At 48.4% G+C, this 24797-nt stretch overlaps 1 protein-coding gene across 1 annotated transcript in view; it reads left to right on the top strand.

The window, feature by feature from the left end:
- Window positions 1–24797, top strand: part of SLC22A23 (solute carrier family 22, member 23) — a gene marked incomplete at its 5' end in the record, with an annotated part of 195762 nt that overhangs the window by 155099 nt on the left and 15866 nt on the right. Inside the window, 3 exons of the mRNA XM_011984610.1 lie at window positions 15255–15382; window positions 23644–23747; window positions 24133–24202. Of these exons, the coding sequence (XP_011840000.1) occupies window positions 15255–15382; window positions 23644–23747; window positions 24133–24202 (302 nt within the window). The remainder of the gene's footprint in view (window positions 1–15254; window positions 15383–23643; window positions 23748–24132; window positions 24203–24797) is intronic.

Here is a 24797-nt window from a genome sequence, read left to right as displayed (position 1 = left end):
AAAGGGGGGCAAAATTCAGCTTTAAACAAAGAGACTGTATTACAGATAAAATAAGTGCTGTGGGTTCCCTGCATGAGAGGAGGGAAACTGAATTCAGTTACAGCAACAGTTAAGCACACAGGAAAATGCTTTCTTCAAAGGAAACTGGAAGCGGTAAGTCACGAAAACCACGCAGTCTCCAGGAGCTTGAACCAATAGGCAATAATTATTTTTACAAGTTATCCAATAATCAATTTGAGAGATCGATAGGAAACATTTAAAAAAAATTCTTGGTCAAATCTGTTTTGCCTACAAACTATCTAAATGGGAGAAAGATTGGTTAATACTGACAAAAGGCAGATGTGGAAATAAAATGGTAACCTATATTTCCATCATAAAAATGGAGCAATTAAAAGTGAGATTGAAATGCTTTCTGTAAGTGGGTATTTTGGGATTTGCTGATGGCATGGAATTTTAGGGAGCCCCCAGGCAACACTCCACAGAGATTGTGTAAGACAGTAGGAACCCCTGCGTCAACACAAATGCCTGCGAGTAGAATCGGAGAGACTCCTGTGGAGGGGGAAGTGAGCACTGAGCTTCTGCTGTGGAGGCCAGTGTGGCTGTCCCCAGTGCCAGCCTTCGTCCTTCCTGTCCCCCATGCTAGGATGTGCACCAAGAGTACTTCTCACCACCCTGCTCCCACCGGGAAGCTGGGGTTGCTCCAGGCCAGTTTGAGATGCACATGCATGCGCTTTGTGGGGTGGTGGGGCTGGGCTGTTGGCAACTGACAGAGACCAAGTGGGTGGGCCTCTGGTGACAGGTGTCCAGGGTCCGTTGCTAGGGTGTTGCCATGCTGGCATCTAGCAAACGTCCACATGGTGGCTGGAATGAGGGCAAAGGGACCCAGCCGCCCATCTGCTTGACCCTGGGGACTCTGGCAGACCACACGGCCAGTACTAAAGAGTAACAGTCCTGAGTGCCATCCGGACAGCCTCACTCAGCCATCAGAACTGGCTAAGGTGTTGTGACTCGCTTCATTGGGAGGTGAAGCCGCTAACATAGAGGTGTCGATAAAATTCTGCTTAGGAGCAGAAGCAACCGAGTCCCCTTAATCTTCTGCCCACTTACCTCCTCACATTGTTGTACAGCATCAGACTTTTTAAAAATCATTTGCAAAAATGCCAAAGTAATCCCCCTACCACATTCTGTTTTGAAGGCTCTGTGTGCCTTATATTTTCTGTAGCCTGATAATTGCTTCTATGGATAAACAAGTGAAAGGTGCAGACAGAGGAAGAAGGTTAACCCAGCTACATGGAAGGTTATAGATTGTAGATGAATCTGTAACTGGACTCCAAGTATTCATCTGCCTCTAGTATGAACTGAGGGATGTTTTAAATGTATGCCAGTTGTTATCCATTCAGAGTTGGTTAATCATGAAAAATCTGACTCCAAAGGCGTTTTAGGCACTGACTTCATTTGGTCTGGCAAAAACCTGAAGCAGCATAAACGCATTTATTCAGTGTGTTGTCAGGAGCAGCATCTTCTTCACCTTCCAGAAGGAGGCGACAGTGAGTGTTAGCCCTTAATCTAGATGGAGAGTGTTGAAGCCAGGCAAGATCTTGATGCTGTTCCACACCCCGGTCTACAGGTGTGGGGAAACTGAGGCCCGAAGGAATAAGGTGACTTGCCCAGGGCTACAAAATTGGCACACAAACCCAGGGCTCCCAAGAGATTTCCACCATAATTTTTCTAGAGCAGAATTTTGGAGCCTCAGTGTATATCACTTCAAAAGACGAGACACAAGGTTGTGAGCTTTTGTAACAGATGAATTAGCAGCATAGTCATTTAAATTATGAATGCACTTTTTCTCCCAAGAGATTTTCAAGGAATTCATTTGCCTTAGGAAAACCTTGGGTCTAACTATCCTCAGAGCCAGTCTTTGTTCGATTTCATGATACTCATCCCTTCTCTCTAAATTCTGAAGTTTAATGAAAGCCACCTTATTGTTTTAATACCAAACAGAACTAACGTCTAAAAAATCCAAGTGGAAGATTATGTACAGAATCCAAGCTTATATTTTTTGCGAAAGTTTTGAAGCTTATATTTTTTGCAAAAGAAGCTAAAGATACTCCCCAAACTGGTACTTAATTCAACTTTAGCCTTTAATTTATTATTTTTTTTAGAACCTCTTCAGAATCTCATAATACTCTGATACTTGGCAACACCCCAAAGCATCAGTGGCTAGAATCACCCCTTTAGATCAGAAGCACCCTCGCTGCAGCCTACAGCCCTTCTCACATCACATTCAGGGAAACCTTATCTCCACGATGCCTTTTGAGATTCTCCTCCCTCCCCCCAGTCCCTGCTCTGTGTCCCCCACTCTGTGATGGGAAAGCCTATTTGATAGAAGTTCCTCCTTTATTAGGCATTTATTAATTTACACATTTTTCCCGAACTAGACAGTGAGCTCCTTGGGGCCCAGACATTGTGTGTGTTTCATCTCCAGGCCAGCCCGTCCACAGCAGGTGGATGGTGCTCGGTGCATGTTTAGCCCATGAATGGCATCATGTGGAACCACAGACAGGAAGGCACGCCTGTCTGCACAGGTATCGCCCTACAATTAAATATTTCGAAAAACAAATGAATGACTTGAGGATAAAATTAATTTAATAAGCATGGGCAGTTCATCTTATTTCCTTCCTGTATTTTCTTTGTGAGTAAATGTGCTAGTACAGCACGTTAAAGAGGGTAGACGTGCATCTCATATAATTGCCAAGCTGGCATTTCATCAGAGCGGGTGTTAAGTGAACTGGCAAGAAGGCAGCCAACATAGTATACTTGTCTATGTCAGAGTCTCCAACTGGATAGAGGAATAATTTATTTTATTTTTAGATGTCAAGGAAAAATGATCAACCTTACAGGGTTTCACAGTATTGAGTTTTAATTACAGATTCTACTGAGCAATTACTCAGGTTACAGGGACTAAGATGTAAAACAGATCCATGAAATGTAAATCAGACGGGCTTGAGACTTAGCCACATCTCCACTCCGGAAAAGAGGACAGAGATGGGAATGTGGACCACAAGCAACACGCCGCTGGTAAATCATCAGTTACCCTGTGGTGCATCGGGTGCCAGAGGAGAGACAGGGCAGTGCCACTTGAACTGCGTGCTGACACTCAGCTTTGGGGAGTGACGATGTGGTGGTATTAAGAAAACATGGAGAAATTTTCCTGCCTTGATACAGTAACATCGTGTACATGATACCACTGGGGAAAAGTTCCACAGAAATACATTTTCCATATAAATCTCTAAGAACCAGCATTTCCGCATAGCTAATTTGGGTGGGACTCTTTGTAGAATACATTTTTCCTGCTGTAGAAGCAATACAATCATGGTGTGACGTACGAAAACTCCACCGGCCTAGGGGCCTTGAGCCCCAGGTTCCAGGCCTGCCTCTGCCATTCATGAAGCCCTGGGCAGGGCATTAGCATGGCCAGGCCCAGGTCACCTGCCATGCAGTGAGGGGCTGGGTTAAGTGCAACCCGGAGACCGCTTCTGACTGTAGTTCCGTTTTGTAACGTTGCCTGTCCCTGCTGAGCGATTGGAGAGCCATTCCTGTGGCAGCAGGTACTAATGTGTGACTGTGGTGTAATCCTTCAGAAGCATCTGTGTGTGAAGCTCCTGTGCCCCCAAGGAGGCTGGAACGCCTGTGTGCAGCTGGCCCGCTGCCTCCTGCCACCTGCCTGTCAGCCCGCAGTCCTTATTACGGTCAGGTGCCACCCTGCTCTGAGGCCTCTGCCCAGCGCGAGTGGCCTGGGGCTTTCTCAGCTAGGATTCAGTTGTCTGAGTGAAGACCCTGGACGCGCCTCTGCGAAGCAAGTCTGTGTTTTCAGTGAGTGAACTGAGTTACCTCTGCATTCGATCAGAGACCCCTTTTACCTAATTTCGGATTCTTGGCTCTTTTCATGTTTGTTTTTATTTTCATTTTGAGACAGGGTCTCACTCTGTTGCCCAGGCTGGAGTGCAGTGGCATGACCTTGGTCCACTGCAACCTCTGCCTCCCGGGTTCAAGCGATTCTCCTGTCATCCTCCTGAGTAGCTGGGATTACAGGCGGCCGCCACCATGCCTGGCTAATGTTTGTATTTTCAGTAGAGATAGGGTTTTGCCATGTTGGACAGGCTGGTCTCGAACTCCTGGCCTCAAGTGATCCGCCCGCCTTGGCCTCCCAGAGTGCCCAGCCCTTGGCTCTTTTTAGATTAATTGAAGCCATGGGATAAGGGACCTGCGGATCCACACTGTGGGTTTGTTTTGTTTTGTTTTGTTTTTTGTTTTGTTTGTTTTTTGGTTTTTTGGGGTTTTTTGTTTGGTTGGTTTGGTTTGGTTTTGGTTTTTTGGGTTTTTTTGGGGGGGGGTTGTTTGTTTTTTGGTTTTTTGGGGGTTTTTTGTTTGTTTTGGTTTGGTTTTGGTTTTTTGGGGGTTTTTTTCGGGATTTTTTGTTTGTTTGTTTGTTTGTTTTTTAAGACAGAGTCTCACTCTGTCGCCCAGGCTGGAGTGCAGTGGCACGATCTTGGCTCACTGCAACCTCTGCCTCCCGGGTTCAAGCGATTCTCCTGCCTCAGCCTCCCAAGTAGCTGGGATCACAGGCCCGCGCCACCACGCCCGGCTAATTTTTGTATTTTTAGTAGAGACAGGGTTTCACCATATTGATCAGGCTGGTCTCGAACTCCTGACCTCATGATCTGCCCGCCTTGGCCTCCCAGAGTACTGGGATTGCAGGTGTGAGCCACCGCGCCTGGCCCATGCTGTGGTTTTTTGTTAGATTTTCTGTCCCAAGCACATTTTGGAAAATGGCATGGGTCACGTTTTTGTGAGGTTCGATCGGCCTTGAGTTAGCGCCTTCTCCTCACAAGTAAGAATTAATGTGCTTTTATTCAAGACCTCAGGAGACGAGCCAGTGTGCGCCCCTGGCGAACTGTCTCTGGGCACCAGGTGGGCAAATGTGTGCCAGTCTGAAAGGAAGGGAGTGTTTGGAGTGAGACCGGCATTTTCCACTGAGATGTGGGGTCAGCGTGTCAAAGCGGAGGAGGTACCTGGAGATGCAGGCACGTGTCAGTGCCCTGAATACGACTGGGAAGGACACGTGCCCAGCCAGGGAGGGCTTAGCCCTGGAGGATGGGAGGGTGAGTGCAGGGGCACTGGGATTGGGGTGAGCGGTATGGGGGGGGCTTTCGTCTTCTAATATTTTCTTTAATTGTGGTAAAATACACATAGCATAAATTTTTCCACTGAAACCATTTTTAAGTGTACAACTCAGTGACCACATCCACAACTCAGTGACCACATTCACGATGTTGTGCAACCATCTCCACTATCCATTTCTAGAACTTTTTCTCGTTCCCAAACAGAAACTGGTTGCCCATTAACCACTAGCTCCCCCTTCCCCTATCCCAGGTCCTGGCAGCCTCTACTCTACTTTCCATGAATTTGACTCCTCCAGTGCCTCATGTGAGTGGAACGTCAAGGTGTTCCTCCCTGTGCAACTGGCTTATTGCACAGAGCACGGTGTCCTCCAGGTTCACCCAGGCCATAGCAGGTGTCGGATCCCTTCTGTTTAAGGCCAAATCATACTCCATTGCACAGGGGACCACATTTTGTTATCCATTCATCCATTGATGGAATCCGTAATATTTTAGTTTTTAAGTAGAGAATGGGTTTATCTGTGATTTGCTTAATTAATTCCATAGCCAGACTCAACCCTGGCATCCTCCATTGTAACTCACAGACGGTCACCGCTTCCAGCTGCTGTGGACAGGGTCGCGAAGGGGGCTGTCTCAGCAGGTGCGCTCAGCACCCACCGTGGTGTGGTTCCTGCGCAGCTCTCGCTGATCGGAGATACGTCCACGTTGGACGCCAGCAGGGCCTGGGCCTCAGTCTGTCATCCAGCATATAACTGTCCTGCAGTGGAACATCTGCAGGGCTCTGTGAGGAGGGACAAGTGAAGGCTAAAGGCACTGGTATCCCAGTTGTGTTCTGCCTGCATTGAGTTCAGGCCAGTTCAGGTATTATGGCCAGAATGCTTTGGGGGTTCCAGAATCATTAATGAAGATTGTGGACCTTCTAACCATCCCGAAGGGGCTTCTGGAAAGGGCTGGGGTCCAATCTGTCACTGACTTTTAGACAAGAGCTCCACTAGGTGTGTCGTCAGGAGGAAAGAGCCGTCTCCACCGTCCCTGAGTTCTGCTGGAATGCGGGAGGTCCGAGCGTCGAGATGACTGAGACCTGGAGCCAGTGAGGACACCTGCCTGGGCGTGCCGCTGAGAACGCGGGCTTTGTGCCTACCCTCAGCTCATCAGTAACCAAGTGCCCCCTGTGCATGGCATAGCGCTGCTGTATGCCGTCTGTGCATGGCACCTGTGCATGGCATAGCACTGCTGTATGCCGTCCGCTCAGCAGGTTCATGGCCTGTCAGTGAACATTTGCTGTGAGATCCTCCAAGTTAGCAAGCCTCCTACTTACCCTAGAGGAGGAATCCTTGTGCCCCTCCATTGCTGTATCCACACCGCGCTGGGGTGCTGACGCCTGCTTAGTGGGGAGGCAGCTATCTGCCTCTCTCTACCCTGGGGGGCCGCACACACGCACAACCCAGCAGTGCCTCTGCCCGCTCCTTCCTGGTCCTGGGTGACCTCCGCTTGAACGTTCTGCTCTAGACAGCATCCTTGTCCTGAACGGCTCTTCAGAAGCAAAGAGGAAAATACTCTCCACTCTCTGTACTTCTCTGCTTCTCACTCCCCACATGGGGTTTAGGGCTTGGAGGGTGAGTGGAGACTTTTAGTTCTGCCCACGTCCTTCCCACAGAAGCGCTGGGGATCAGTGAGCCAGCCAGCTTAGAGCGATCACTTGTTAGGTGTGAAGACTGGGCTCCTCTGGGTCTTCCCAGCCTGACAGTCTCTCCAGCCAGGCTGTCTGGGTTTAAATCCCAGCTCTGCCATTGAATTGCTGTGTAATCCTGGGCAATGTATTTGAACATTCTTTGCCTGAATTTTCCCATCTATAAAACGGGGATAGTGATAGTACCACCACAGAGTAAAGACTTAAATACAGCTTTAGAAACTTCCTGTTCCACACCTGTGGTTTCAAGCAAGGCCTTTGCTGCATGAACCAAATTCTTTTTCCCTTACCTGGGTGGTACAGTTTGTTCATGAGTCCCTTCCAAATCCCATGTTGAAATCTGACCCCCAGTGTTGGAGGTGGGGCCTGGTGGGAGGTATTTGGGTCACGGGGGTGGATCCCTTGGGCTTGGTGCCCTCCCCACGGTAGTGAGTGAGCTCTCTCTATTAGGCCATTCAAGGGGTGGCTGTTTGAAAGAGCCTATCACCTCCCCCCTCTCTTGCCCCCTTTCTCACCCCGTGACATGCCAGCTCCCCTTGCCCTCCACCATGAGTAAAAGCTTCCTGAGGCCTCACCAGAAGCAGGGCAGATGTTGGTGCCATGCTTCCTGTACAGCCTGCAGAACCGTGAGCCAAATAAACCTCTTTTCTTTCTAAATTACACAGCCTCTAGAGCCTCCAGTGTTCCTTGATAGCAACACAAACAGACTTAAGATAGTGGGACTCCTCCAGCTTGCACCTCTCCTCTTACACTGCCATCCTGGTCACAGCCACTCTGAGAGCCAACTTCAAGGCTTTCTCCCAGGGAAGCTGCTGTGGTTTTAATGCCTGGTTGTGTTTTATGGTTGCGGAAGTCATCCTCAAGGTCGCTTTTTGGCCATCTACACGTGAGGATGTACCAGGCAGATGTGGCTCCAGCTACCCACCGTGCTTCCTGATTTTTTGTTGAAAGTGATCCATTTCTCTGAGGCTCAGTTCTGTTCCTCCCAGGTCCTGAGCCCTTGGCTGGCTTTTTAATTTGCATGGCGTTATTACATTATGTACTTGTCAGCAGAGATTTCTTTAAGTTCCCATAATATGGCCACGCTGCACATTATTCCAAACTAAAACAGCCATCTCTGGGCTTGCTCAGAGGCTGACAGGCCAATGAATTCTTAATGATTTTGCAGCAAATTTAAATTCATGGAGTGCCTCATAAAACTTAAGTATTCCCTACACATACCCTTTGGGCTTGTGGCATTCCAGAATGCCTGAGGACGCGTCTCTGGACCGGTACTTCCCAACTTCAGTCACCGGAGCGCCATCCAAGCAATACAGGTTTGCTGCTGTGCTTTGTCCACAGAGGTTAAGGGTGTGGGCTATCTCATCAGACTGCCTGGGTTCACATCCCAGCTCTGCCATTGAATAGCTGTGTAATCCTGGGCAATGTACTTGAACTCTCTTGGCCTGAATTTTGCCATCTGTAAAATGGGGGTAATTATAGTGCCACTATATAATGGACTTGCAAGCATCAGACACAGGGGAAACTGGTGGAACAGTGCCTGTTAGTCGTAAATCCCATCAGGGGGAAGGTGGTGAGCAGTGCTGCCTCCCAGTGGAGACAGTCGTGTAGCTAAGGGGAGCCTGTCCCTTGCCTCGCGCCCCAGTCTCCTGGGGAGCGCTGTGTCTTTTACTTCAGTCCACTCCAGTCCCGTGGCTGCTGCTCTTCAGAGCCCATAACACTTAGGATCTTCCACTACCTGGGCCCTGCATCTCTCTCCTCCTTGTGTCTTCTCACCTCATTCCCAGCATTCGGGTGTCTCAGCTTGCAGCTCTCTGAACACAACAAACACACCATCCCACACCCCCAGGGCCTTACCTCTAGGTCCTGCCCCACACACCTCCAGCAGTACGAGGGGATGCAGGGCCTGCCCCGCAGCTGCTCATCTTCCAAGACGGCCCAAGCAGAGCCCGGTCTCTCCAGAGCCTCCCGTGACCAGCCCCTGGACCAACTGCCTAGGACTGGCCCCCACTATAACCCATACCATGCAGGCTTCCATCCAACGCGCTCAATCCATCTGAAATGGATTTGTAGTGACAATGCTCAGTACGTATAAGAATAAAAACAATTTGGAGACCCATTGAAAGCTTGGGCTCCCAAAGAGGCCCATACCCACTTCTTAAATCCTAAGGTCACACCACACCTTTGTAAACAGTAATATCCTTGAAATCTTTCCTATGAGCTTTGCAATTCTCAGAGACTCTCTAGAAAGGGAACTTGCTCATCATCACTTCTCATAAAGACATTTGTTTGTTGTTGTCAGTTTTTAGGTATCCAAAGTGTGTTGTCTTTAGACCCCATTGGAGGATGACAAAGACGAGGGAGTGGCCACTGAGGAGCAGGCAGAGTCTCAGAGGCCTGTCTGCCCTTGCACCGCTGGGCTGCACACACGCCCTCCTGCCTCAGGCTCTGGTCTGCCCATGTGGCTTTGAATTCTGAGACAAGGAGAGACTTTTCTCCTGAAGGGCAAGGGCTGTGTGGGCCCAGATAAGAAAGGGGAACAAGCAGAATTGAATCCTCTCTGGGATTCAGTGCCTGGACTGATGGGATTCCAGTGGCGTCAATGTCTGCCTGGTATGCGTAATGCAGGGCTTTATCTTTGTAACAGCATCTGTTCAATTGACACATCAGAATTGTACATATTTACAAGGTACATAGTGATATTGCACTACGTTAAATGTATAGTGGTCACATCACAGCATGCAGCATGTCCATTCTCTCAAACGTTTATCATTTCTTTGTGTCGGGAACATTCGATATTTGAAACTATATGATATGTTATTAACTATAGTCATCCTACAGTGGTACAGAACACTAGAACATATTCCTCCTATCTCTTGTAATTTTGTATCCTTTAATCAATCTCTCCCTATTCCTCTTCCCCCTACCCTTCCTAGGATACTCTGTTCTACTTTTCACTTCCATGGGATCATCTTTTTTTGAGCTTCCACATGAGTGAGAACATGTAGCATGTAATTTTCTGTATCTGGCTTATTTCACTTAACATAATGTCTTTTAGTTCCATCCATGATGCCACAAATGACAGGATTTCATTCTTTTTTTTACAACTGAATAGTATTCCATTGTGTATATTTACCACATTTTCTTTTTCCAGTCATCTGTGTTAGACACCTAGGTTGATTCCATATCTTAGCTACTGCAAATAATGCTGCAATAAACTCAGGGTGCAGATGTCTCTTCGACTGATTTCCGTTCCTTTGGATAAATGCCTGTAGTGGGATTCCTGGATCATGAGGTGGTTGTTTGTAGTTTTTCGAGGAACCTCTGTACCGTTCTCCACAGTGGCTGTACTAGTTTACATTCCCACCAGCATCATATAAGAGTTCCCTTTCTCCACATCATTGCCAGCATTTTTTTTTTTTTGTCTTTTTGATAATAGCCATCCTAACTGGGGTGAGTCGATACCTCATTGTGGTTTTGATTTGCATTCCAATGATGATTAGTGATGTTGAGCTTTTTTAAATATATGTTTGTTGGCCATTTGTGTCTTCTTCTGAGAAATGTCTATTCAGATTGTTGTCCATTTTTAAAATCAGGTTGTTTCTTTTTTTGCTGTTGAGGTGTTTGAGTTCGTCATATGTTCTAGACGTTAATCCCCTGTCAGATGAATAGTTTGCAAAGATTTCCTCTCATTCTGTAGATTGTGTTTTCAGTCTGTTGATTGTTTCCTTTGCTGTGCAGAAGGTTTTAGTTTCTCCAGGATCAGCTGTACAGTAGAACACAAAACAAGTCTCAAAAACTTTTTAAAAATCAAAATCATGCCAAGTATCCTATGTGACCATAATGGACTAAAACTAGAAATCAGATAACAAGAGGAACATTCAAAACTGTACAAATACATGGAAATTGGACAACATACTCATGAACAACCAATGGGCAAAGGAAGAAATTAAGAAGGAAACTAAAAAATTTATTGATACAAATGAAAATAGAAACACAATATATTAAAACCTATGGGACACAGCAAAAGCAGTATTAACAGGCAAGTTTATGGCAACAAATGCCCACATCAAAAAACTAGAGAGATTTCATATAAACAACCCAATAATGTATTTCAAGGTACTAGAAAAGCAAAAACAAGCCAAACTCAAAAGTAGTAGAAGGAAAGAAATAATAAAGATCAGAGCAATCATACATGAATTTGAGACTAACAAAACCACAGAGAAGATCAATGAAACAAAAAGTTGGTTTTCTTGAAAAGATTTTAAAAATGCATAAACCATTAGGTAGATTAAGAAAAAGACAGAGAAGACCCAAATAAATAACATCAGAAACAAAAAAGACACCACAACAGACACCACAGAAATACAAAGAATCATCAGAGACTACTATGAATACCTATATGCCAATAAATTCAGAAACCTAAAGGAAATGGATAAATTCCTGACACATACAACCTCCGTGATTGAGCCAAGAAGAAATAGAAAGGCTGAACAGACCAGTAACAAGTAATGAGATTGAATCAGTCATAAAAAGTCTTCCAAAAAAGAAAAGTCTGGGACCAGAGGGCTTCACTGCTGAATTCTCCTGAAACTTTAAAATTTTAATACCAACTCTTTTCAAACTATTCCCCCAAAAAATGAAACAGAAGGAATTCTTCCAACTCATTTTACAAGGGCTTTATCTGGAAGGCAAAATCAAATGTCTATACTCAAATATGCCGCATTTTGGATCTTCCCTGAGCTGTCACCTCCTATCCTGGCTTCAAAATGGTGTGTAGTGAGCACATCTCCACGGTTCTCCCCTCCCTGTGGATAACACTTGAGGATATATCAAGGAACAGGACTTGAGATTGCCGGGGGCAATGAAAAAGTTATGTCCTCTTGTGGAAGCTCTGCCCTGCTCGTTCACACCACCTGTGCCCTCAGCCCTGGGCAGTGGCCCTTGGGGGTCCTGGCCTAGGGGTTGGAAGGTGGGGCTACAGCTCCTCCTCCATTGTGTCATCTGGGCCTTGTTCTTCATTTACGGTCTCGATTTTCAAAATCCATTTCCTGCCACGGAGTTCCATAAGCATTTGATATAAATTTTAATTATTTTGAAAGGACACAAATTTCCACGTTGTAGGCCATATTTCAAGACTGCAGAGACTGCCTGCAAAATCGCTTGTGCTATCATATTACCATATTTATATATATTCATATATTGTTTCTTAGATAAGCAAAAATTCTCATAGAAATCACAAAATATTTAGAATCAAATCACAAATGTATTGCAAATGATAATACTTAGATGAATTTTGAAGTCTTAAATACGCTTATGAGAAAAATTAATAATAATGACCTCTGTGTCTATCCCGAGAAATTAGAAAAAGATACAAAACCCGAATGCATCAGAAAGATGGAAATACTATAGATCAGAACTTAAACTACAGGGAGTTGGCATTTGTGTTAGGTTATTTTATTATAAAGAAAAGATCTGATTTTTAAAATACAGCAAAATTATACAGTGAATACTATATAACATTAATGTCAAGTATCTGAGGTTTCTATTTGCTTGTATTATGTTATTCAAAATTAATTTTTATAGCTAGAGGCCAGTAAAACAAACATTAACTGAGTATTTAAAAAAAAAAAAAATCAGTGCCTGCAAATGCATTTGGGACTTCCTTGTGAGATGACTGAAGACCTTCTGTCCATTCCACACGGCCCTCCTGCATTCCGCACACCTGCACAGCAGGACAGCTTTCAGCTCTTCAGGAAGCTCCCAAATGAGTTACCATTCAGATCAGACCATCCCAAAGGTACCACCGAATTCAGGGGGAACCACCTCATCAAGTAAAACGCAGTCACAAACAAATAGAAATTTGGAATTTTTTCAAATAGGTAAGGAGGAAGCAGTAGTTATTAGATATCAGTAATGATGTGACTTTGAAATAAAAATTTTCTACTTCTCACAGTCTGTTCCTGCTGCTTCAACAAAATACCTTAACCTGGATGATTTATAAATAACAGAACTTTATTGCCCACAGTTCTGGAGGCTGAGATGTCCAGGATGAAGGCACCAGCAGATTCTGTGTCTGGCAAGCGTGCGTTGCTCATAGATGGAGCCTTCTATATGTCCTCACATGAGGGAAGGGGCAAGGCACCTCTCTTCAGCCTCCCGTTCTCGTGACTTAATCACCCCTAAAGGCCCTATCTCTTAATACTATCACATTGGGGTTTAGTTTCCAATATATGAATTTGGGCCGGGGTGAGGGAAGCACCATTAATACTTTTTCTAGCTGTTAGATTCATTGTAAAACTCTCCTGAGGCCGGGCATGGTGGCTCACGCCTGTAATCCCAGCATTTTGGGAGGCAGAGGCAGGTGGATCACGAGGTCAGGAGTTTGAGACCAGCCTGACCAACATGGTGAAACCTCGTCTGTACTAAAAATACAAAAATTAGCTAAGCATGGTGGTGTGCGCCTGTAATCCCAGCTACTAGGGAGGCTGAGGCAGGAGAATCGCTTGAACCTGGGAGGCGGAGGTTGCAGTGAGCTGAGATCACGCCACTGCGCTCCAGCCTGGCGTGCAGGAAGACTTCATCTCAAAAAAAAAAAAAGAACGATCCTGAGTTTGAGTTTGCAAAGCAGGTGTTCGGTAGTTACAATAACTTCTTTTTTTTTTTTTTTTTTTTTTTTTTTTTTTGAGACGGAGTCTCACTCTGTCGCCCAGGCTGGAGTGCAGTGGCCAGATCTCAGCTCACTGCAAGCTCCGCCTCCCAGGTTCACGCCATTCTCCTGCCTCAGCCTCCTGAGTAGCTGGGACTACAGGCGCCTGCCACCTCGCCCGGCTAGTTTTTTTGTATTTTTTAGTAGAGACGGGGTTTCACCGTGTTAACCAGGATGGTCTCGATCTCCTGACGTCGTGATCCGCCCATCTTGGCCTCCCAAAGTGCTGGGATTACAGGCTTGAGCCACCGCGCCCGGCCACAATAACTTCTTACCAGCATCCGTGGTGACTTTCCTGACACAATTTTAACTAAAATAAAGTGAAGTGATAACTAGAACACTGAGGGCTACAAGAAGCTAGGACTGTCATCTTGAGCTTTGATTTCTACTTTTTGTCTCTCCCAAACAGTCAAGGGTCAGCTGCCTGTTTTGCAGTAAAGTATTATTAGCCCATAGCCACACCCACTCCCATACATCCACTCTCAGGCCACAAGGCCAAGATGAGGAGAGACCATTTCACCCTTAAAGTCTAAACTATTGATGACTTGGACTTTTGCAGAGATAGTATGCCATCTCCTGCTCTGTGCGGTCACGGTGTTCTCTTTGAGCAGCTTGTAAATATTGTCATAAATGTAAATTTATAAAATTAATTGATAATAAAACGCTGGTTTTTTTGTATTGGGGTGCCTCACAAGATTCCGTCTTTTAAAAAAAACATAGATTCTGTTACTTTGGTAAAACTTGAAAACCACTGTGATGTGGCATCGTCTGAGGGCAAAGTGACATGCAGTTAGCAGTAACATGTGAATAGCTCTGAAGGAAAACCCTGGGAGACTGAGCCTTCATGTTCCACAACTGAAAATAACTGCAGGTTGGTCATATTTGGAAGTAATTTTTTAAACGTAAAATCATTCTATTACTATTTATTGTGACAAAATACAACCAAAGCAGCAGCCTTCCGTGAGTTGTTTCTCCGTGCGTTACTTTGAAAGGTATACACTGATTTCTTGACACAACTGGTACGAATGTTGTTGATATCTGCTACTCTGTTACATTGTTTAAATTATGTTTTATTTTTGTAATTGACACGTAGTAATTGTACATATTTATGGGGTACACAGTGATGGTGCAATGCGTACAATGTAAAATGATCAGATCGGGGTAATTATCGTGCCCATCATTGCAAATATCACTTTTTCGTGTTGGGAACATTTAACATCTTCCTTCTAGCTATGTGAAACTGTATATTATTAGTAGCTATGGTCATCCTGCAGTGGCATAGAACATTAGAACTTGCTCCTCCTACCTAGCTATAATTTTGTAACCTTCAACCAACCTCCCCCTATCCCATTTCCCCTGACCTTTCCCAGCCTCTAGTATCCTCTGTTCTACTTTATACTTCTATGAGATCACCTTTTTTTAAGCTTCCGTATGTGGGTGAGAACATGTGCTTTTTAACTTTTGTTAAGCATTTTAAGGTCTCGATTTTTACACTTTGGGAAAGAAAATTGGGGATGTTTCAGTGCCCTGGGTTTCATCTCCCCCGATGAGGCTGATGCCTAACTGGAGACTGACCGCCACCTGCCTGGGAAGCTCCCGGGCCACACCTAAGCCACACTTCCCGGTGCCATGCAGAATCAGAAGACATCCACCGATCCCCTTTGTGTCTTTAAAGGATATTCCCCGAGTCCCTCCGGTGGCTGATGGCCACCCAGCAGTTTGAGTCTGCAAAGAGGCTGATCCTCCACTTCACACAGAAGAACCGTATGAACCCTGAGGGTGACATCAAGGGTGTGATGCCAGGTGAGTACACCATGGGCTGGCCAGGGCAGGAGGTCATGCAGGGCTCACAGAGGCTCCACGGGGCAGGTCCCTGACACCTGGGCTGGTTTTATTGCACAAGCAGCTGTTTTAACCAGCTGTGCAATTCTCCTCTGACCTTTTGGCCTGCACAAGGGCAATGTAGCAGCCTGGACATTCTCTCCACTTTCTAGGTATTGGTTTCTTTCATGATCAAGTACAGCACACTCTGGATCTCCTCCTCTCCTGCCTAAATCCAGAAGCGAGCCATGAGCCCAGTATACACTGTTCAAGGGAATATCTGACTGTCTGGCCCATAGCCTGCCAGGTCTAAACACTGCCAGAGCGCTGGTTCAGGGTGTAGATGGGCCCATGACCTCACCTTTCCTAAGCATGACCTTCAAAGAGCCACCGCTGTCTTTACCTGGCCGTGACCTATTTGTTGGGCAGCCGAAGACAGGAAAGGTGAAGTGTTTTTGGATAGTCGTTCAGATCCATAGAACTCCTGTGTGTCAGGAGCGTTACCACAGCTAGGTGGGGGTTCTCAGCCTGAGGATCCACGTTTCACCAGGAGGTTGTTAAAATCCAGATTCCTGGGCCTCTCCCTGGAACCCAGAGATTCTGACCTATTTGATTTGGGATAAGCCCTGAGAATTTGCATTTCTAATAAGCACTAGAAGAGATTCTGATGCAAGTGGTATACGGATCTCCGTTTGAAGGTCACTGGTGGGCTCCACGCTCTGACTCACTGCCCTCACTGAAGACCTGGGATAGACAGTTGTTATAAAATTCCCTGGGAAAATAACCTCCAGGCCATTGTCCAAGAGAGAATGTGCTCATTTTCCCCCATGACCAGAAATGCTTGTGATGACGATTCATTCATTGAATCAACAGGTGTTTACTAAATACCTGCTGTGTTTCAGGCACCGTTCTAGAGCAGAGAAGACACAGGCAAAGCCTTGCTCTCACGCAGCTTGCAGGCAGGTGGGGCACGCAGACAGGGAGCTACGCGTGCCCACGTCAGGAGGGATGAAACAGCAGGGCCGCGGGATAGAGGATGGCAGGGAGGGACTGCAGTCAGAGTGGCTGCGGAAGCTTTGCTCTCAGGGCGCAGGTACAGGAACCTGAGTGAGGTGGGAGAATGTGCCCTGCAGGTATCCATTTATGACGGGAAGGGATGCACAGGAACCCCAAATCAGAGAAGCCCTTGGTGCCTGGACAGGCCTCTCGTTAGACTCCCAATCCAGAAGATCGGGGACGCTAGGTCACTAGAAGCTCCTTGGTGCTGCTGTAGCTCAGCCAGGATGTCATCCTCTGCCTCGACTTGTGCAGTGACCTGAGAGTCAGGACAGCCAGACTGGACCACGTGCTGGGCGGGGCGGGGCCTACCCAGGGACGCCCGAAGCTTTTGCTTCGCTGGACCAAAGAAGGATGTTTGCCAGGTCTGGTTGACATGAAGGGTGCTGAGTGTTGGTGCATCTGTGGTCCCTTTTTAATCCAGGGACAGTGACGAGAAACAAGATGACACTCACATGGCACTTCCATGTCAGCTACTTTTCTAAGTGATTTGCAAATATTAACTCATATTTAATATTTAGTCCCAAGCGCTTCACGTGTGTTATTTCTCCATGACAGCCTATGAGAAAGGCACTATAATTAGTCACATTTGCCAATGAGGAAACGAGAGCACAGAGAGGCTAAGTAGCTTCCAGAGGTCACACAGCTGCTAAGAAGCTGAGTGAGGATTTGACCTGCAAAGTCCAGCAGGGGTGGCCTTGCCATGCTGCTGTAACATGAGGGAGAGCTCCGGGTAGATCAAACTTCCCTGCGCTGAGCAGTGAGTGCTCAGCCGAGGTGTCTCCAGCGGGGCCGTGCTTGCTGGTTTTGGACGGTCCAGACGGCTTTCCCAGATTTCCCCAGACCTCACTCGTTAGCAGGTTAATGCTCTTAGGCTTACAGTACAATTTGTTTGTGGCATTTCCCTAATTAAGCCATCACACTCCGCTTCTTTCACGTTAAAATATTGTCTGGGAATAGCTTGTTTTCTCAATCCTAATTACACTGATTCATTTCCCTCCTATATTTGGAAAGTGGTATTAGATCCTTTTTAAAAATTTATTTCTTTGCTCATGAGTTTTGCTGGTCCTTATTTCCGTTCCAGAGTCCCAGGCAGGAGGCTGGGTGAGAGGTAGTTGGTGACATGTGACTTAAGGAAGAGGACAGAGGCTTCACCTCCATGGGGAGCGGTCCTCCGGCGGTCGCTCTGCTCTGCCGCCCTTCACGGCGGCCTCTGCTCTCTGCCGCCCCCGGCCGTCAGATGTGTTGATGGCAGCACGATGGCGGGGCTGCTGAGTGCTGGGGGAAGGCAGCGTGCCTTTCAGCTGCTACGTCTCCCACTTCCAGCTTCCTCCGCCCAGACTCAGTTTTCTGCATGGAATCTTCCTCCCATCACCCCATCTAATCCCACAGCCAACACCCGCTCCAAGCCTCGTGTCTGTCACCCTCTCGTGCCCTGGCCGACTGGCTGGGCTCCCAGCTTTGTTCCATCCTCCCTGCCACCAGGTCACACAGGATCTGATCACATCACCACCGGCTTCAAGCCTCTCCAGTGCCTCCCAGTGTGTTTCGTGTAGACCTCAGGTCCTCCAGGTCACTGTCGAGGCCCTCTCTGGTCTCTGCCTCCCGCCGCCTCACACCCTGGCCTTCATTTGGCTCCCAGGACACACCACCATCTTCCTCTCCACAGGGCCCTCCCCGTGCACACTCCCTGTCCTCTCAGCTCCCACTCTTGCCTTGGCCAGCTCCTCAGAGACCAAGTCCGCCCTCCGGTTACTCACTGTTATAGCTTCAGCACTTCTCCCCGCTTCCGCTCATCCCAGCTATGATGAGTAATTGCAGGGCTCCTTATTAATGCCTGTCACCCCTGCGGAGCGGCAAGGCCAGGCAAGGCATGGCCTCTGTCTGTAGAGCCAGACACTTCTGCACCCCCAGCAGCAGCCCAGCCGAAGGCCTGACGCGTAGCAGGCGTGCCGTGAATATTTATGGGCTGAACGAACCCGGGACTCCTGTAGTAAGGAAGGGTTAGGACTGTGGTTGCAGCGCCTCTGGGTAGGTGGGTGTCTCGGGCCTGGCTGGAGGTACATGTAGGGGTCCAGTGGGGCTGCTTGCTGCCCCGTCAGTACATCCTAACCTTGGATTTATGCCAGGGGAAAACCTGATGTTCCCAAATTTCTTATTTCCTTTTCTGTTTTAAAGCTGTCCTTGGTTTATCTTCTAGCAAGTCTGATGTTCTCAGTGGCCTGTGTAGCTGAGTTACTTTAGATGTGTGGGTGTGTTCCTGAGCATCAATCTCTCAATGTCAGTCCTGCAACCTTCATATCACATAACGCACCCAAGTGCCGACAGCACTCCCGTGTCATAATTCCTGAGGTTTCCAGCATTTCTAGCAGGAGTAAAAGGCCCGCTGGTTCCCAGTATGGCTGTGTGGTCAGCAACCTAATGCAAAAATGAGACCCAGGATGAGTGCCACACACAAGACTGAGTTCTGCAGGCTGAGCATCCCTTATCCAGAATGCTTGGGACCAGAAGTGTTTCGGGGATTGGATGTTTTGGGATTTGGGGATATTTGTATTATACTTACTGGTTGAGCTTTCCAAATCCAAAAATCCCAAATCTAAATGCTCCAGTGAGCATTTCCTTTGAGAATCATGTGGGTGCTCAAAAGATCCTCAATTTTAGAGCATTTCAGGCTTCAGATTTTGGGATGTAGAATGCTCAGCTGGTAGTAAGATAAGCAAAAAGTCACTGGACAGCAACTGCCAGGCATGGGAGGAAGCGCTTCATGTGCATGTCATCTGCATCTGAGCTTCACAAGGGAGAGGAGCCATTCTCCTGCTTTACAGCTCAGAAAGAGGCTGAGCACTGGGGAACAGTAACTCCATGATCCCTCTCAGGGTCAGGCTAGCCCCAGAGGAAGGACAGCAAATGTGCTCCTGTGTTCTCTCCTTGTGGGGAGCCACGTGCAGGGTGCAGGCATCCTCCGTCCTCAGCATCAGTCCTCTCCGGCAGCCTCACACCTTACCCCCGAGAAGCCAACCTGCCCAGCATTGCCAGGATGCACGGCTGAGTCTGTGTGATCCGAGCGTCCCCATCTTAGCCCCGTGTAGGGCTCCCCGCTACCCTTAGCAATGACAGAGCTTGGGTTTTGTCCTGACCTGCCTCACTCTGCCTTAACAATCTGTTCAGATCCTGAGATGACAAGAGGGTGGATGTGTCAGGCCACCTCCACGTTCCACACTAGGTACCTTACCCAAGTCACACCACCCGTAAGTGATGAAAGCAAGATCTGACCCCAGGCAGGCTGCACGGGGCCCTCGCTCCGCAGACGACCGCCACGGCTCACTCAGAGGGCTCGGGTTAGGTGGAGCCCAGGTCTGGGCAGATGAGGACAGAGATGACAGAGGTCGGCGGTGCCAGGTCAGTTGCTGAAGGCTTGGCTAGACGTTGAAGACTGTGCTGTCTGAGGTGACTTCATGATAAGATTCCTATGGATGCTTATCTTCCACTTGCTTTAAAGCACATTTATTCAAGCGGCCGAGTGGCGCCATCACAATCCGTCCCGGAGGGGAGAAGGGCTGCGTGGAAGGGGCAGTGGCTGCTTTTTCTACTTCCCAACAGGGGCGTGGGGCTCAGAGCTGCCTCCTTGGAGCATTTAGTGTGCTTTTTTCATGACTCTTGTGGCAGAGATGGCAGCATCCCTTCTTCCCCTTCCTTTTCTCTTTTTCTCCTCCTCCTGCTCCTTGTCCTCCTCCTTTTTCTTTTCTTGCTTGCTGTCTCTATAACTCATGCTTTTCCAATTTCACCCCTAACACACTAGCATCGTCCACTAGGATGACAACAAAGCCAGTTTATCCCACACCCCCACGCAAGCCAATTCCAGTTCTCCTCTGCGTGTGTTTTCCCTGCTCCTCCAAGCCTCGTCTTGGGCAAGGGGCCACTGCCTCCTCTGCTGTCCTCGGAGGCCTGATTTACCTCTCACACCAGATGGCCAAATGTGGAGAGGCCGTGCCCTCCTCCCAGCGAGTCAGCAGGGTCATCAGGGCCTCCTTTCCCTTCGTCTGTTGGTGAAGAGAAGGTGGGAGATGTTGGGTTCACTGAGCCTGGGGCAGGAGGACACGTGCTCCTCGAGTGCTCCCAGAGGCCTCACCGAGTTCTCCCAGCCAGCCAGGCAGCGCTTCGTCCTACTTCACAGATGAGCAGCTGGGCTCAGAGCGAGGACAGCGCAGCTTTTCCAAGGAGCCAGCCACAAGTGCAGAAGCTGGGTTCCTGCCCGGGCTCATCGGGCCCCTCACAGCACCCAGACCTCAGCCCCAACCACACGAGGATCCGTGAAAATGTGGAGGCACTGGGGCCACAGGGTGGAGTTGGACAACAAAATTCAGTAGGCCCGACGTGGGTTTTGGTTGGAAAATTTTCTGATGGCTCTAAGTTGAGCAGGCCGATGTGTCCTCCTCCTCCTCCGTCTCGAGGAGCGCACGGGAGCCGGGTGCTCACAGCAGCAAATCCTGGATGCCAGTGCCCCACAACCTGGCCGGGCTCCCTGTTGCCCATTCATTTCCATGTGTGAGGAGTTCAGAGAAGTCCCTAGATGTCCATCTGATATCTGGACAGACAAAAAGGCCTCTTGGATTCAGCTACCGGTGTTAGAGCCATCTGAAGTGTCCTATAACACAGAGCTTGTGGATTTGGGGCCCAGAAGAACAGACAATGCTGCAGAAGCTTCATGTTGTTGACAGGCTGGTGATGTGAGTAACTGGTAGTATGATAAGCAAAAAGTCACTGGACAGTGACTCTGCCAGGCATGGGAGGAAGCACTTCATGTGCTTCCTGACAACATATCAATAGCCCTGGAAAGGTTAATCTAATTCCACTTAGAAGAATTCAGTTACCTCTGCCACTACAGTCAATTTTTTAGACTGGGTTCTAGGTTTAATTTTATTTAAAAAGCTCAGGTCATAATGCAATTGTTATTGCTGCTTTAACATCATACTTCATAAACAATAACGTATCAGGAGTTCAGTTTGGGATATATATTTTTTAAACTTTAAACTTATATGGACTTGCTAATGGGCATTTAAATTTTCTTCTCGGAAGTCATCCATAGTGATAAAACGTAGCTATTAGAGTTGGTTTCTGATGAGGTCTATAATAGCAAAGATACTCAGATCATCGGATCCAAGGTTTTCTGTTAACCATGATATTTTCAAGCTCTTTACAAAATTAGTTTTTTTAACCATAGAGAAACTGTGCCTGTAGTCAAAGTAGCCCATTTTTGCTAAGGAAAAATAATGGTCAGGAGACCTTGGGAGCTGAGAGGGTCCGTGGACCAGCAGCTGAAATGCCGGCCCTGTGGGCTTGCATACAGACCTCAATCTTTGCACCTAAGTATGGGAAGGAAGAAAGTTCTGGAAACTCAGCAGACATGATATCCCTCAGACAAGGGAAAAGTTTCTCCTTCTCCCTTCTGTGGCCTGGCTGGTGACACTGAGTTCAAAAACAATGTTTGAATAAAAAGTTCCTCAATCCCTAGGATTTAGCAACACATTTTTTCTTTAAACTATAACGAAGGAGTTTTGTGACCCTCCTGCTGCTGGATGGCAGGAAGGAGGTGGAAGAGGAAGGTGGAACTTGAGCCATCTAGGGTTCAGAGTGGCCCTCGGAAGCACAGGGCCAGGGTCCTGGAGACACAGCCCCCGAGGGAGCAGGAGGGTTCCTCCAGGGGCAACTCCCAGCACTGAAGCCTTCCTCAGTAGACAGAAGCCTCCCCATCTCCACCGCTTTTCTTATTTTATAAATATATTATTCGGGGATAATTTTAGATGTACAGGAAAGCTGCTGAGATAGTACAGAATCTCCGTATACCCCTCACTCGGCTTCCCCGATTGCGAATGTCTGATATTGTCGTGATACTATTGTCAAAACTAAGAAAGTGACATTGGAACACTGCTGTTCACCAAACCCCAGCCTTTATCTGGTGCCTCCCGTCATCGTGCTTTCCATGAAGCCTCCTCCCGCCCCGGGATGCCGCCCAGGACTGCGTCTCGTTCTCCCCTCTCCCTAGTCTCCCGGTCTGACAGCTGCTCAGTCTTTCTTGTTTCTCGTGACCTTGACAGTCTTGAAGAGTCCTGGTTCCCCTCCGCTTCGGGAAGTCTCCTTTTTCTTTTTTAGCTCCCCAGTAGGGGATGATTCCATGAAGACATGCCAGGCTAGGAAGGCAGAGAGGCAACAGAAGGCTGCGAGTGGCATTCCTGCTCCCAGACGCGCAGGCAAACAGCTCCTGGAGCCTCTGCCGCATTCTGAATCTTCCCTGTAACTTGCCAAATCGACACCAGCACCTCTGCAGACCCCTGTAACACCTGTCTCTTATACACATCTCTTCCCTGTAACTTGCCAAATCGACACCAGCACCTCTGCAGACCCCTGTAACACTGCGCTGGTGGACTCCCTTCAGAGGGGCTCTCAGAGCTGCTGGGGCCGCACAAGAAACCCAGTCTCATGACTTTATAGTTGCTCACATCCCTTGGAGCCAAAACATTGTCCAGCTCCCAAGGACTTCCATTAACTAAAACATGCACATGTATACATATGCGTATGAATGTGTGCATGTATGTGTGTGTACATGCAGATGTATTCACTTATGTGTTTGTCTTTCAAAGATTCGTATGTCCTAAGGGCAGTTTCAGCAGCAGTAGCTACAGCCATGGTAAGTTCCACCCCACGAGGCTAAGGAGCATATCTGCACGTGGCCTTCCCAGTCTCCGAGCCGGGGGTGACACAGGCAGATGCAGAGTGTACGGAAAAGAACTGCTTGTTTAGATTTGCCCAGGGCCTAATGAGTGCCTCAGTAACCTAGAATATCATCGCTGAGCTCTGTCCTCAGACAAAAGTGAACTGAGTCGACACTGTTTGTTTATTTGTGTGTACTCGGCCCGCTTTCACAAAAAGGGTTTGCGATGGAAACTTCTGCTGACGGTGCACCTTGTGCCCTCTCAGGCACCCGAGGGAAACCGGAACTGCAGAGCTGGAGTCTTCTGAGTGCCTTTCTGTCCCGGAAACCTAGACCCTCTCCACTGGCAAAGAAAAAAAAACAAGGCTTTCTCTCCCTTCCGTGGTGCCCAAACTGGGGAACCAGGACTGTGCCTGCAGCTGCTGTGCCATCCTCCATGGCGGCCTGCCCAGGGCTCACAGGGTCTGTTTCTTTGCAGAGCTGGAGAAGGAGCTTTCCCGGAGGCCCAAGAAGGTCTGCATCGTGAAGGTGGTGGGGACCCGGAACCTGTGGAAGAACATTGTGGTCCTGTGTGTGAACTCGTGAGTCACAGAGACAAGTGCCAGCCGGGTGGGAGGGGGCCAGGGAAGAAGGCGGGCAGCGGTGAAGCCCAGGGCCCTACTCCCCACCCCGCTGAACTTGGAATCCTAAGGGTGTGTGTGAAAAGTGACACGGGCTAGAAGATACTGGCCTTCCCCTCCTGGAAGCCTCAAGCAGCCGGTGCCCCCAGCCCAGGTGTGTAAATCCTGTGAGCAGAGCCTCCCCATGTGCCCATGAGGTCCAGGGAACCAAGATGCACATGAACGCACCTCCTGAGGGGCACAGTGGGGGCTGCTACAAGGCTGGGACTTCTGGGCCCTGTCTCGGGACAGGGGATTAGAGACCCATGAGGCCTTGGCTGCAAAGTGGTCGTGGCCCCTGTCTGTAGCCGGCCCCGCCCTTCCTGAACCTGCAGCCAGTCTGGCCAGAGGTGCCAGGATGGCCGCGGGAGGAGGCAGGTGGGCCTGAGCCAGGCCAGTGAGCCCAGACCTCCTCCCAGGGCCCTCACCGGCCCTGGTCACCCCGCCTGCTGGGTCCTGCAGGGGCTGGGGACATCATTCACGCAGGTTCTTTGCAGCCCAGTCCCTGGGCTTGGTGTGTACCTAGAAGGTCACTCCTGTCTTGACTGATAGCTCAGTGGCCCTGACTGTGCATGGCGGTCCCTTGTTCAGGGTCAGAGGTCACCAAGGTGGCGGAGGGGAGGGATTGGACTCATTTGGGTTAGGGGTCATCTGGGGTGTGGCACTCCTTTGTGAAGGGTCTCCAGCTGCCACAGGTAAAGACGGAGGCCCAGGGTGAGGGCTCAGGGCCAGGGTGACCGCTCAGGGTGACCGCTCTTGTGCCCACACCTGTCTACTAAAGCCACGGCAGAGGAGCATGAGCGTGGACCCCCACCAGGAGAAGCATTCCGTATTTCTCTCACGTCTCCTCTTTCGCATTTGCTCTGGAATCTGCTCGTGGTTCGGTCATGGCGGGCTTTTCTATGACACATTGTATTGCTTCTTCATCTCCTGGTCACCTGACACCATGAGCTCCCGGGAAACGGCACAGCCC

Source organism: Mandrillus leucophaeus, unplaced genomic scaffold (assembly GCF_000951045.1).
Source record: "Mandrillus leucophaeus isolate KB7577 unplaced genomic scaffold, Mleu.le_1.0 Scaffold27, whole genome shotgun sequence".
Lineage (NCBI taxonomy): Eukaryota > Metazoa > Chordata > Mammalia > Primates > Cercopithecidae > Mandrillus > Mandrillus leucophaeus.
This window is presented reverse-complemented; position numbering and strand designations above follow the sequence as displayed.